The 14,697-nt window shown below is 40.8% G+C and overlaps 1 protein-coding gene across 1 annotated transcript; it reads left to right on the top strand.

The window, feature by feature from the left end:
* Positions 1-485: 485 nt before the first annotated feature.
* LOC148407169 (delayed-rectifier potassium channel regulatory subunit KCNS3-like) lies at positions 486-3,184 on the top strand. Its single transcript, XM_088403618.1, has 2 exons — positions 486-587; positions 1,693-3,184. Exon 2 carries the CDS (start codon positions 1,697-1,699, stop codon positions 3,182-3,184), a length of 1,488 nt encoding a protein of 495 aa, XP_088259744.1. The 5' UTR covers positions 486-587; positions 1,693-1,696.
* The last annotated feature ends 11,513 nt before the right edge of the window (positions 3,185-14,697 follow it).

Consider the following 14,697-nt stretch of genomic DNA (forward strand, 5'->3'; position numbering starts at 1 on the left):
GGTGCTAACACTGCAGCTTTGCTTACCTTTTATCTTGACTGTATGACTATGGCTCTGGATCTTTGGCCAGCTTAGCTGCCAAGTAATTGGTGATATTTAGCATTATGCAAAATAATCAGAGTTGCAAAACAATACGCTCACTCAAACATTTTCAGAAATCTGCAGATAACTACAGATTCGCCTAATGACTTAATTCTATACTTGATGGATGGGCGGGAACTCCAGAGGCATAACTATTTTTATACAGGCTATTAAAAAGTCAATTTTCTATACGGCCTCTATAAAAACATGAAATTATGACTTTCCACGTTGGCCCTTAAGATGAGGTCACATGGACCGTGACATCATCCCTCTCTGGGTGTTCTTGCACATCAGCAAGCTGCTTCCTCTCTCACTCCCTCACTCCCTCCATCCCGGCCCCTCCCTGCACACTGTAAAAGGGAGCCAAGAAGCGCCGTGTCCCGCTTCCATCTCACCTCCCTCGTGAAGCCGCCCGCATGCTCTTCCGGGCTTGACATCCCTACAAGAATGTGACCGCAGGCCGGGCGCAAAGTTGAATTTCATGGAAAGTGAGCGTCGGAATTCTGGTAGGTTGGCTTGTGTCACTAATTGAAAGTTAATAGAATCTATAATGAGCGGGAGATTTACCGACATGTGCATGCAAACGGTTTCTCTCTCGTTTTAACGGTAGAGGAACATGCAGATGACATTAAAAGTGAATTTTCAGTTCAACTTGTTGCCTCTGGAATGCGAAGCCTCGGCTGATGATCATTTTGATCGTTCCAAGAAGTGACAATTCCTCCTGCTGCTTCGCTCTTTCTCCAAGCATTTCCCGTGTGTGTGTGTGTGTGTGTGTGTGCAGTATTGATTTCTTTCCTTCAGAGAACTAATGTATTCTACAACAGTGGTTCTCAAATGGGGGTACAAGTACCCCTGAGGGTACATGAAAGCACTTCAGGGCTTATGTAAGATTTTAACTGGGTTCCTGCAGGTATAAGCAATATTCATGCTTTTTAATGCCGTTACAGGAAAAGGACACTATTCTTTTCGAATTAAGAACAAATTTATTGGAACATGAAGCAAGATTGCCATACGATTTTAGTATGTCTCCCCAGCGAAACCTCTGTAACTTTTACTTCGTCAAGTTTTATATAGATTTGCATTGTAATTACTGGCGCAATTTTTTTAGCCGACGAGCCAAAAACAGATAATGTTGCACAATCTATTTTCTGGAGTTGCTGAAATGCTCCCAAAGCAGGGGTCAGTAACCTGTAATATTCTATTAGCAATTTTGACTGTTTCACACAAACTTTTATTTATAATTTATAATAACATATTTTTTTCATTAAGACAAAATAATACCGAGTGAATTACAGGCAAAGGCTTTTCAGCAGGAAGGGAAACAAAAACGTTGAATTTGAAGTAGATTTCAACCTCATTGACTGGTGATAGTGTGATAATGACTGTAAGTGGTTATGCCATGTTGAACTTTGACACGTTTTCACCATCTGGGTGAAATTTCAGCTCCCTAGTGTCTTCTGTCAATGCTTTCCATTTCACGTGAAATGCCTTTGATGTAAAGATCAAAGGATCGGACAAAATACCGCACAAGAGTTCAAGCGGACCAGTCAGAGTCAAATCCCTGAAAATTCTCAGATTTCTTGCGCGCTAACATAAACACTGTGTCCTCAGGACCATGGGCTATGGGCAAATCCTCCACAAACGCGGCTTGGATGAGCAGCAGCTCCGCCTCAACGTGGGAGGACTTCACTTCGAAGTGGACGGGAACACGTTGCAGCAGTTCCCCCACACTCGCCTGGCCCGCCTGCTGCGCTGCCGGAGCGAGACGGCCATCCTGGAACTGTGCGACGACTACGTCGCCGCCGACAAGGAGTACTACTTCGACCGCAATCCCAGGGTGTTCATCTGCGTGCTCAACTTCTACCAAACGGGACGTCTGCACATGATAGAGGACGTGTGCGTGTTTTCCTTCAGCCAGGAGATCGAATACTGGGGCGTGCAGGAGTTCCACCTGGCCGACTGCTGCAGCAACTGGTTCCACGAGAGGAAGGAGTACATCCATCATCGGGACTGGGACGCCAGGAGCGAGGATGGCCGGCAGCCCAGTTTCGACTCATCCCTGGCCGAGCTGTCGGCGCTGGATCAGGACCTGGCCAAGTTCAATGGCGCATGGTGCGCAGAGTTGCGGAGTTACGTGTGGCTCCGGCTGGAGGATCCGGGTCATTCCCGAGCATCCAAGATCATCGCCTTGGCGTCCCTCAGCGTGGTGTTGACGTCCATCATCGCCATGTGCGTCCACAGCATGCCCGAATTTCAGCGCGTGGACGACAACGACAAACCCATCGAGGATCCCGTCCTCGCCATCCTGGAGGTGATCTGCATCGTGTGCTTCTCCGCCGAGTTCATCGTCCGCTTGATCGTGGCCCCCTCCTGCAGGAAGTTCCTCATGAACCCCTTGAACATTATCGACATCGCGTCCATCCTGCCTTTCTACGCCACTCTGGCTCTGGAAAAGGCCGACGAGGAGGCCGCGGAGGAGAACGAGGACATTGAGAACGTGGGGAAAGTGGTGCAGGTTCTCCGCCTCATGAGGGTGCTCCGAATCCTCAAACTCGCTCGGCACTCCGTCGGGCTCCGAGCGTTGGGTGCGACCGTGCGTCACAGCTACAACGAAGTGGGCCTCCTTCTTCTGTTCCTCTCCGTCGGGATCTCCATCTTCTCCGCTCTTATCTACTTTGCCGAGAAGGAGGAAGAAGACACGGACTTGGGCACCATCCCATCAGGTTGGTGGTGGGCCACCATCACCATGACCACAGTGGGCTTCGGGGACACCTGCCCCGTGACTCTGGCAGGGAAGATAGTCGCCACCTTGTGTATCATCTGCGGACTTTTAGTGGTGGCTCTGCCGGTTACCATAATTTTTAATAAGTTCTCCAAGTACTACCAGAGGAATCAAGCCATGGAGAGCCAGGGTATCCCCGAACCTGAAAGAAAAGACCCTGAACTTCCTTATTACAACATCCGGGACTTGTTCACTGAGAAGGTGTACCCGTTCCTCGGGGGCATCGCCCTCAGGAACAGTGGAAGTAGCGTCGGGGACGACACGGACGCCTCCAGCTTACAGGATATCGACGTGTACAATGTTGATACTTGTGAAAACTAAACTGAAGAGATTTTGTAAAATCTCAATTGAATTATGATTTCTTTTTTTAAAGATGTATGTTAAATCTTACTGAATCCCCGATATACATAGGAAGAAATACCCCCCCCCCCCACACACACACACACACACAAAAATGTATGCATATAGAAGTGTACCAGCTCACAATTTTTTTATTTAACTGTTGTGATTTCAAGTTCACGCTCCTCAAGCCTACTTGACAAAATATGATTACTAAAGTGACTGTTTTCTTTTTGCCACTTTTGGCCTAAAAATGAAGGCTTTTTTTTTTTTTAATATATTTTGTCTAACAAAAATGGTGCTCTTTTTGTGAAATTTATGTGAGGAGACACATGGCTGTTGGGCAGGGTGGGGATCAATGGCATTTCAATTTATTCCGATTTGTAATATTGATTTCAAATATGGATATATTGTGTTCGGTCAAAGTTGGACACAGAATGAATTAAACATAAGTCAATGTACGTATTCCCAGCAACAGTTTCTTGAGTGTTTTTTTTTTTTTTTACGTACCGGGAAAAAAAAGCAGCAGCACTAAAACATACAATCCCTCCACCCACTAGGGAATTACCTGAACCTTGCTCTGAGGCCTGAAAGCCCATTTTCTGCTTGAGAAAACAGCAATGATGCATGCGGCAGGACCCTAATGTTCATGTTTTTTTTTCTGAGTAATCTCCTATTGATCTGTCCACTCGCTCACAGTCCCGACTCCAGAGTTTGGAGAAAGGCAAAAGTCGAGAAAGGACAACACTGCCTTAATCAAGGTTCACTGATTTTGGACTAATTGCATGAAAGAATATTAAAATACATTTACTGCGAGGCAATGTTTGCTCTTTTTTTGTACGGCGGGCATACAGGGCCATACCTTTTATACAGGAATAAAATAAGTCCCTGCCATCTCTTGATTTAAAGTTTATCGTGTGGTTACTTTAATGATTTTCTCACTGGTGGCTCTCTTTTGAGAAGAAGTCAACTTAAAATGAAGTGAAAGTAATGCTACCTGACAGATTTATGGATTAGCTCTCCTTCCGTGTTATAGTCATCTGTTAAACCAAAACAGCAAATGCAGTGGTGCCTTGACTTAAGAATTTGAATGTGTGAGTGAGATGCCAAATAGCTGGGCAGACCAATATCTGAGTAGCATTCCAAAAAAAAGCAAAATATTATAAGGGAAAATTTATAATTTCATGCTTAGCATTATCCTATAAATTTAGAGCATTTCCTACACTGACTAATCCAATGTTGGAAATAGAATAAAATGTGCAAACACAGGAAAATTCATGTATTTAAGTTAGGCGAAATAGTGTGTGGCAACGTAAGATGGCCGCCAGTTGGTTGGAGCGAGGGTTGGAGGGACTGCTAAAATCGGCTTGTGATTTACGCATCCTCCAGTCCCGTAGGCGGCGGTAAAGCACCGGATTCACAAGAAGTAAAAGAAGAAGAAAAAGGGAACGCCATTTTTCAACTCTAGACGTGGATGAATTGTCCGATTTTAGTTTTAATTTTCTTTTTGTGATCTTGTGTTTCCATCATGAATATTCAGTTTGATGCTAATTTGCATTAATCCATAACGACTATTTTCTCACCATAAATACAATGTTGTATTTTTACGACTTTCAGCACTCATACACATTGATTACAAAAACAACATTTGTTGTGTCATGTGTCATTTCCATTTTTCCGCGGAACTAAAACGGAACACGAAATTTTAAATGCAAAGTGAATTTCGACATTCATTATGTTTTAAAATTGCCACTCTAGTTCATTTGTAAGCGCATGTTGAGTTACAAAATTAATATCTGTTGATTTATTTTCTGTTGATTGAAAAGGACCTCGGACCAGAGCTCCTCTTGTGAACACTGACGGGAGTTTTCTCGGTCATATTGGGGACAGGGATAAGGAACCAGGTGAAAATACTGTGCATTTGTGCAAAAATGTCAATCAAATTGCAATGTTCAACTACTTTTGTTAATTCCACTAGTTAACTGGACTCACTGACCCTACTGAAGAGTCTGCCAAACTGAGTCTGCATAAAGGTAGGTTTACTCGTGTTTTATGGTTGATGTTTGTAACATTTTTATTATACATTGTTTTATATATATATATATATATATATATATATATATATATATATATATATATATATATATATATATATATATATATATATATAATACAAAGTATAAAACTACTATAGCTTTGCAAATCCTAAAAACATTTTTTTACAGCTGCTTTTTAATCTTTTTACCAATGTTGCCTGTTGTGACCCAAATTTATATATATTTATGAATTATACAATACACACTGTATTATACTACAACATTCTCAATTCAATTCAGCATCTACTTGAAAAAAAACAATGTTTTTTTTCATTACTGGAAATAAATTGAGGTGTCAAGTGTTAAGAAATCCCATCAAGGAAGGCGGAGGGGGCAACGTGTCTATCGCTGAGGTAGGATGTGAAGAGCCTACATAAATGCATGGAATTCAGCAAGAATCGATTCTTACTTTGCCTGGAACAAGTGTGTTGTCGCAAATGGATGCTTCTGGGCACGCTGGTCACATTGACGCCATGTGAAATACATGCAAGTAAAGTTGTTGATGCAGCAGCATCAAGTGATAGTGTTGTTCCTCGCCATTACACTTGGAGTAGCCATATGCACAAACTCACTTAAGGAAATGACATCATACACTTCTCATATGCATGCCGTGCAAATAATGTCTCAAATGTTATACAACTGTACTTTAGAGAAGCAAAACAAAGGAAACGAATATTCGCAATGGGAGGTCTTTGGAAAATTTGCTTTGTGTAGCCATCGAGAACAAAAAATATAAGACTATCTAAAACTATCTGCTTGCTATTTGGACTAAAAAAATCATTTATGTTGAATACAATCAAGATTGTGGGTATTTCTGGTCTATCTGAAACATACAAGCATCATTAACTTTAGTGTGACAATTGAGTATAAATATAAATTACCCATAAGGGTCAAAATCGCTGTGCCAGCACAAATGTCAGCGTTGCTTTAATGACCTGCATTTCTTTCCTGTGCTCCAACTTCACACCTCCAGGGTTTGATTTTGTTAAACGAAACAGCGGGCTTCATTATAAGTGATCCGGTCGCACTCATATTTCTGTAAACTCCCATCAAGTCTTGATTCACGTCCACGCCATATGGCGGAAAGCATCGGGATGAAAGGTGTGATGGAACAATTGAGTTTCTGTCAGCTAATCTGTGCTCCATTTCGCAACGGGCAACACAAGAAAAATCAATAACTTTTATTTAGACCTTTTCTTCATGCCGGATCATTGTCAACACTGTATTTGCCGCCGGACTGATTTGCAGGCACTTGATGGTTCTCGGGCCGCAGTCTGGCAGATATTTCTTATTAGTGTTGTTTTAAGAGAGACATTTTTATAGACTTTCATGACTCATCAACAATGTGCAGTAACAACAGTTTTTCCTTGCGAAAAACATCCGTCTCGTCTTGGGAATTCTCATATGGCAAACATGGACTCCTGCCCAACTTTTATTTCTATTTTTATGCGTTGTGTTTTTATTGGGTATCTAACTCTGGATCGCGATGACATCTGGCTATCAATAGCCCATTTTGCACTGACCATCTAAGGCTTTTTGCATAGCTTGCTGCCTTGTGTGCAAGTTACCAATGTGGGATGGGGATTTTTTTTTTTTCATTGGCAAGCTCTGCATTTGATCCCTGAGGCTTCAGGAGACTTACAAAAACAAAACTTTTGAAGGGAAAGTCAAGTGTAAAATTTTCTTTACAATTTAATGTTCTATTTGGTCCCATCGGTATAAACACATCATTCTGATCATTAAGGCATTTGAAGAATATGAATTACTCATTATTTACCTATTTACCCTCTCAGGGGCCATTTTGCTACTTACCACCAACTGAAATTAACATCCCAGTTGCTTGGGGCTCAGGTAACGACCAATCACAGCTCAGCGAAGGTCATATATGATTGCATCATCCGACAACACCAACAGTGAATTCGCAACATGCTGCCAATCATATTTAACCGTGAAAAACAATGATGAAACACCAGTTAAAAATGTCAGCTTCTAATTTCATTTCCAGTGACAATGCATTAAATTCTCTTAAAGGGGAAGTTAACAATGATAATATTGTTGTATGCACCTCCGCTATAATATGTTGTTCTAATTAATTAGCAAAATCCAGTTCTTTTTTATTCAGCTCAAAAGATGTTGTTTTGCCACTTGCAGTTGACTGAAAGCGACATCATAGTTGCTTGGCGCTCAGGTAACCAACCACAACTCACCCATTTTCTGAGTTTGGTCATGTGATCTTCACAAGCTGAGCCATGATTGGTTGTTACCTAAGGGACTGTAATAGGAAAAATGTGGACGGCATTATAAGTGGAATGGCAACTGTAAACAAGGCATTTTACTCCCTGGTTAGAAAAACCGCGACCATAAAACTCCTATTTCATAATAAAATGAAATCGCTAGTGTTGCCAAATGCAATTTCAACTGTAGAAAGTGGAAAAATATCCTAACCCTCAGCACTTAAAAAGTGCATGACAGACATAAAGAGAAAAGTACTTTTCTATAAATTGAAACCAGGTAAGTCCAAACCGTTATGAATTTCTCCTGCAAGTACTGTACTTGTGGCAAACGGAGTAGCTGAAAACCATGATATAGATCAGACTAGCACATTACCATTGGCTCTGAGCATTAAATAAAAGTCGTATATTTAGAATGGTCCACATTAGTGGAGACCAATAAGTCACAAGGTAGCTGTAACCTCACCTTGCCTTTGACTCATTGATGACATGGGAATCCAGCTGCATTTCAGTTAACCTCAGTGCTCATTATACATCAGTCAAGCTAACCAACACAACCACATAATACAGTCTCCTGTGTAAGTGGCCAGTTTCACTTTACACCAGACAAATTAACAGCAATGCGCATAACAACACACGTGACTTGATCAGATCAACTTGTGCCATAATGAGTCAACGGTGCCCCCCCCCCCTTCTGTTAATCACAGTCCCACAAACATTACACCAACGAGATTCGCATTTGTGTAATGGCTTGGTGAGTGACAGGGAAGCTGAGCGATGCTGGAACAAAAGGCCCCAAGTGACCATGAAAAGTTGCCGGTCTGAAAAACGTCCAGTTCATAGCTTATCCTGCTTCTGCGGCGGCTCTTAGCTGCGATGATGGAACACTCGCTATCCACGGAGAGCCACAACGGCGAGAGCGGGAATTTAATGGAGGCAGTAAAAACAGGGCAAGGCGGGGCGAGCGGCTCAGGCGTTGAATCCTGCTAATGAGTCCCGGGGAAGGGGGTATGGATGTAGTGGTTCTGTCACAGGGTAAACCTGCTCCTCTGCATGATGATGCTGATCTTCTCTGACGCCTTTGGATTCATGTATTATATTCCAGACCTTCTTTGAAAATCAAGAAAAAAATGCTACAATGTGTATTTTAACGATAAATAAACAACAACACTGAACCTGGAACCTGCACTGAAAATTCAATAACAGCTTGAAGGGGAAGACACCTCCAAAATCATTGGGCGGCCATTTTGACACAGACTGTCACAGTTGCACCGGACTCAGTTAACAGCCAATCACCTGTTGTTCTGAGTTTGGTCATGTGATGTCCACAAGTCTAGTCATGATTTGTTAGTACCTAAGCCTCGAGCAACTGTGATGTCATTTTATGTCATCATCGTATGGCCAAAGAGTCGCCCCCAGAGATGGATAAAAATGGGTGGATTTTGCTGCCTAATTCATTTTCCGTAAATGTGATATTAATCAAAATGCTGTATTCAGATTAGTGGGAAAGGAATGGAAGGAAAACTTTTGAGGTGTCGTTCTCTTTAACTCCTCTCTAAGGTCATCTTTACAGCACTAATATTAAATAACTTGACTTCTACAATACTTGACTGCACCTCTAAAATCTATCAGTGCTGAGCTTTAAAGGCACAATGAGTAAGATTTCAACAGTTCTCATTACGGACAGCAGGAAGTTCTGCATTTGCCATTGTCCGTAGCTATAACAGACATGGCAGCCTCCAGAGGAGTGCCACCCCCCCATGTAATATCATTTCATGATAACTAGACCAACGATTTTATTGAAAACATTCTGCTGGTCGTTAAAAACGCCTTTATTTGTAAGTTTTGGACATTTATAATCATTTAATTGATTCCTTTTGAATGAAAAACTGTCTAAACCATAGGTGTCGAACTCCAGGCCTCGAGGGCCGGCATCCTGCATGTTTTCCGGTTTTCTTTCCCCAACACACCTGATTCAAATGATTAGCTCATTAGCAAGCTCTGCAGGAGCTTCAAAATGATCCCAATCATTTGAATCAGGTGTTTTTGAGGGAAAAGGTTTGAAAACATGTAGGATATCGGCCCTCGAGGACTGGAGTTCGACACCTGTGGTCTAAACCTTACACATTGTGCCTTTAAAAACACAGCATGCTTTTTTTTTGATAGCTAAACTCAGCACGTCTGACATCATCAAGCATTAGCCAAGCAATTTTGTCCACTCATCCTTTAGGACCATCAATAAATGGCCGCAATTAAAAATCAATAACAATCTACGGCTTTATTGAAATCATAAATGTCTTCCCTGCTCCTCCATGTTATGGCTTGATGCACAGTGGTTTTTAACTTGCTCCACTCTGCAGTTTCACCCTAGTGGGCATTTGTCTTGACTGCGCCTAATCCGAGCAAATTTGAAGAATCAATACAGACTGATGGGAATCATCGATCATTAACTTATGTTAGTGTTACGGCCGCTTGCCTGCAACTAGCGTGTGCGAGAAGCGCCGTCAAGAAATCAAAACTTTTAAAAGGAGTCGTTATATTCTTTTGGTGTCATAATATTGGCGTTATGACAACACTCTAAAAACGACAATGTAAAAGTGATAAAAGCTAACAACTGCAGCAAAGTAAGGACACCCCGACACTTCCCTCTCCCGCAAGGTCACTTCACCCATAACAGGCTCCACATTGCCAAGTATGAGCTAGACAGACCGTTGCTTTGCATTTTTTAAATGGACGTTAAAATGGCCACTGTAAGACCAGGAGCCAAAGACATTATTCAGTGACTAATTGGCCACTATATTGCTTGTCATGGCCCCTCCCATGACGACTGTGATTGGCCAGTGAGATGACCTTGTGAATAATTGATCTGGATTTTTTTCCGTCCAGGTTGCCGCAATGAATTAGAACTTAATGTGAATTCATTTAAAAGTTGGCTTTAAGAAGGTGGGTCACGAGGGGGTGACCAAAGTTGTTCATGACCACCCTTATAAATTTTCTGGCCACCCCTACGGCTTGTATGGATTTTAATACTGTACTTTCTACCAGTAGTTGTGTGTTTTTATTTTATTTTATTTTTTATTTTACACAAATATTGCATATTCTGGCTCCTGTTTTTGTATTTTCTATGATTTCAGAAATTCTGTTTTTCCAAGTAGAAAGTTGCTTGATTGCGAAACGCAAACCAGATATTGCATTAAGTATTTCCTGTGTCTCTATTGCTAATATCTATACAGGTGACTGCAATGTCTTTAGCTAAGTACTGCCAGTGAATATTTGTGTATGTTAGGGGTCACCAACTTGGATATTTGGGGGTATCTATTAAGCTTGTTTTCAGTGTAATCTTTTGTGTGATATGTGGAGACAGTGTATATTAATCGAGCTAGCTAATAATATATTTTTTTACTTGTGAATGATGACTTTATAATATAAATGTATACTTAGGATTAGCATTCAAGATAACTGGCAATTAGCATCGAGATTAGCATTTAAGCTATCATTAACTTGCGAACGTTAGCATGCATTTCGACAGGTGGGGCACCCAATTTTGTTTTATTTTGTTTAACACTAGCATTTCAAATTTTGTATGTTTTTTAGTTACAATTTTATACCTTTCAGCCATCTGTTGTGGACAAACGGTCATTAATGATCAACACTGTTGCTTTTGAAGGAGTTATCTAAGTGAGGACTTATGTCTTCAGCGAAAAAGACAAAATTAAGAAAAAAATTAACAAAACTTCTGTGCACATTATATCATTACAAACATTAAATACAACACAACAAACTAATTAATATCGATAGGCATTTCATGGTCATTCATAGCAAGTCATGAAATAATGATATCCTTTAATTATGGCTTTTAGTTTTGCTGTGCCACCATTGTAACCTGCAGCTGCTTTGCATTACTATGGAAAGTCATTTTAGGACTTTGCGGAATGGACTTGCTTGGTTTATGAAATCCTCATCTTTGACTTGGTATTCATGAGACTTCACTTGAACTACCCTTGCTTGCTTCTAACTTGACCCCTTTCGTTAAACAAATAAAGTGTAGGTCCAAATCCAAAAGCAGATCTGTACATAATAAAAGCAAGGCTTATATACAGTAAATGGATGTTAATGGTGTCACCTAAGTGTATTTATGTGAACATGTAAAGCAAGAAAGCACTTGGGCCTGAGCCAAATGCCTTGTCCACTAACTCACAGGGCATAATTTGCTGCCTGCAAACAGAACTAACAGCTTTCTGTATGCTTTCTGGGAGACAATAATTCTCATTTAGATTCCCGCACATCAGCGCAAAATGATGCCACTGATGGAAGCAAACAAGAACTCGGTAGGATTTATGTGACGTCGTCTTCATTTAGGTGCATGCAAAAGTCAAAACAAAGAAATCAACCCAAGTCAGGAGACGAGTGATGTGTCATCATTTCTGAATTTTATGTTTTTATGTGTTTTATCCCAGCGGGCATCAAAAGTTGAGTGGTGAGGATTGGGTTCCTGTAAGTTGGATGAAAGTTAACTACATGAGCAGAAGAAAAAGAGCAGATGAATCCGATCACATGGAATAAAAATTGGACGCTTGCAGTAAGAGGCAAAAAAGCAAAAGCTCACACAAAGCGTTGTGGCATCCGAAGCACTACATCACCTTCCCATCGGAGAAGAGGGGGCTGCATGTTGATGACTTTTTGACGGATGGCACTTTCAGGATCCATCCCATCTGATGATGGATCACAGCGAGATCATAAAAGAGCAGCTGCAAAGTGTTGGCTCAGGCCTTTGAGAGAAACATCCTCCTGCAAATAGAAACAGGCTGATGCAAATCAACTCAGGTCAGTGGTGTAAAATCAGTCAAAAAACTTGACCGCATGGAGGAAGCCTTCATTTGAAACCCTAACTGCTCCAAATCTTCGCATGTTTGTATTTTTACCTGTCCAAGCCAACGTGGTGCCCTAAGCAAGATTAAATGACTTCTCCCCTGGATAATTTACATACAAACATAAAATTGACATTATCTACGGCTAATATTCTACATAGTCACATAAAAATACATATGTAACATACCACTGTTGCGTCTGACGTTCGTTTTGTTAGCACTTTAGCAATGACATCACTCAGGATGCATTTTGCATGACCCCAAACTAAATTTAAGTCCATTTACATTCGCACAATAATCCAAAAAATAAATATTATGGTTCCTATGGACTTGTAAATGATTCCTGACTGAAAACGTCAAATAAAAACGTACAAATTAAACATCCTAAAAAGGTGTCTCTAAATGAAGTCAATGAGATGATAAATGTGAAACAAGATCCATAACTTCAGTCTTCATGCAATTTATATGACGACTCTATTCTTTTTCAATCAGTTTCTTTCAACACTCATTTTGCCACCTGCTGTAGACTGACATTGACCCCACCTGTGCTCTGTGACCAGAAATTGACCTTGGTGGCTTACCTTGCAAGCATCACATGACCAAGCCTTGAAAACAGGTAAGAGGTAACAGGTTGTAAATTAAAAAAAAAACGTATCCATCAAACTAATTGCTCTATCGACAAAATAATACCTTTTTACAGATGAAAATGGCTAAACAAGTGGGCTATCACTTTAAAGGCGACTCGTGTGTGCGTAATGTTTGGCGTGTTTGAATCATTATCGAAAGCAAGCGTAACGTCTCCTTTAAATGTCCGCGTTCCAGTAAATTGAACAGAGAGGCAAATCTTCGAAAACATGTCAGCATCAGTCAGCTCAGAGAGGGGTGCAATCGAAGGAGGGCTATTTGAACAAGCTGCTGCTGACTGTGGCTAAAACTCTTGACAGGAGGGGCGGAATGGAGGGTTTAATTCCATTAAGTTAGCCAGCAAATGAGGATGGCGTCCGCCTTTAAAATGCACAGCATCAACATGACGGACGGATAAGCAATTAAGCGATAAGTGTCACCGGTCAAGGGGTCAGCAGAAGGTGTATGAGAGGCGCAGATGACATTGAAATTGAGGTTTAGTGCTTTGGCACTTATATGGCCTCTAAAGTCATTACAAGGAGTGATTGGCACCCCCGCCCTCACCCCATCAAGGGCGTTTGGGTGTAAGCAAGGCTGGAGTGGTGACGTGTATGTAACGAAGAGTAACATGGCCTCGCTCAGAAAGTTCGTCAAAAGTTTTTAGTACCAACCAAGACTGTAATGGATTTGGGTTTTTATTACGTTTTTTTTTTTTTTTTCTGGAATGAATGATTATTTTAATAATTGATTATTCTGTTGATTATTTTGTCCATTGATGGAATGCATTTTTAAACATTTTTGACCCCATTTAGATTGTCTTCAGTTGTATCATTCTTCATAAAGGCAACAGGAGCATTTACCTTTTTTTTTACTTTTTTGTCGTGACGCATTATAAAAGCAGCATAATTATGTCTGTGTGAGAGTCAAGGCAAACTGGCGTCATTGGTCTCTGCTAGTTTATGGATTATTTTCTGTATCTAAAATAAATGGCAGGGTTATAGTAGATCTACCACTCCTGATGATGGATGGTTTATGAACATAAACTCACTACAAGTACGACATTGACCTACAAGCTCAGAGATCGCATCCTTAAAATACTCATGCTGAGCATCTGCACATAAATAATCTCAGTTTTAACAATTATTAAATTTACCTTGACGGTAACGCTGGAGGGCCAATATTAGTATCGCCTGCCTTGTTATTGCTTCTGTCAACTCATTTCACGGCAAGCAAAAGTAGGACAGATTGTTGATAGTTGTTCAAAAATTGCTCAAACAACTCTTTTTTTTTTTTTGTCTTACATGTATCTGTCAAGCTCCAATTTGTCGGTAATGAGTGAAAATTAGGAAGCGGACCATTTGATGCTTAAGAGCACGCTCTTCGACGATTGTCATGTCCTCACGGATTAGTCCCGGGAATGTAGAAAAGGGTGTACAGCGTCCCCATGTGGACAGACTACGGTAATACCCTCCTCACTCTGTCATCAAATAACCTCCTTTGCTGACATCTAGTGACCCAAAATGGGAAATGCAGCTTGACCAGTCAAAAGTACTGTAGATAAGTTCGAATCGATGTTTTAAATTTGTAGACATAATTGGTTTTGTTAAGATCTATTCAACAACTGGTTAGCTGACTCAAGAAATGAACGTTTACATTATTATAAAAAAAAAACATTT

Source organism: Hippichthys cyanospilos, chromosome 20 (genome assembly GCF_059441005.1).
Source record: "Hippichthys cyanospilos isolate Australia breed blue-spotted pipefish chromosome 20, RoL_Hcya_1.0, whole genome shotgun sequence".
NCBI lineage: Eukaryota > Metazoa > Chordata > Actinopteri > Syngnathiformes > Syngnathidae > Hippichthys > Hippichthys cyanospilos.

Excerpts from the sequence above, each read along its gene's own strand:
- LOC148407169 (XM_088403618.1), top strand. The coding sequence starts at position 1,697 with ATGGGCTATGGGCAAATCCTCCACAAACGCGGCTTGGATGAGCAGCAG.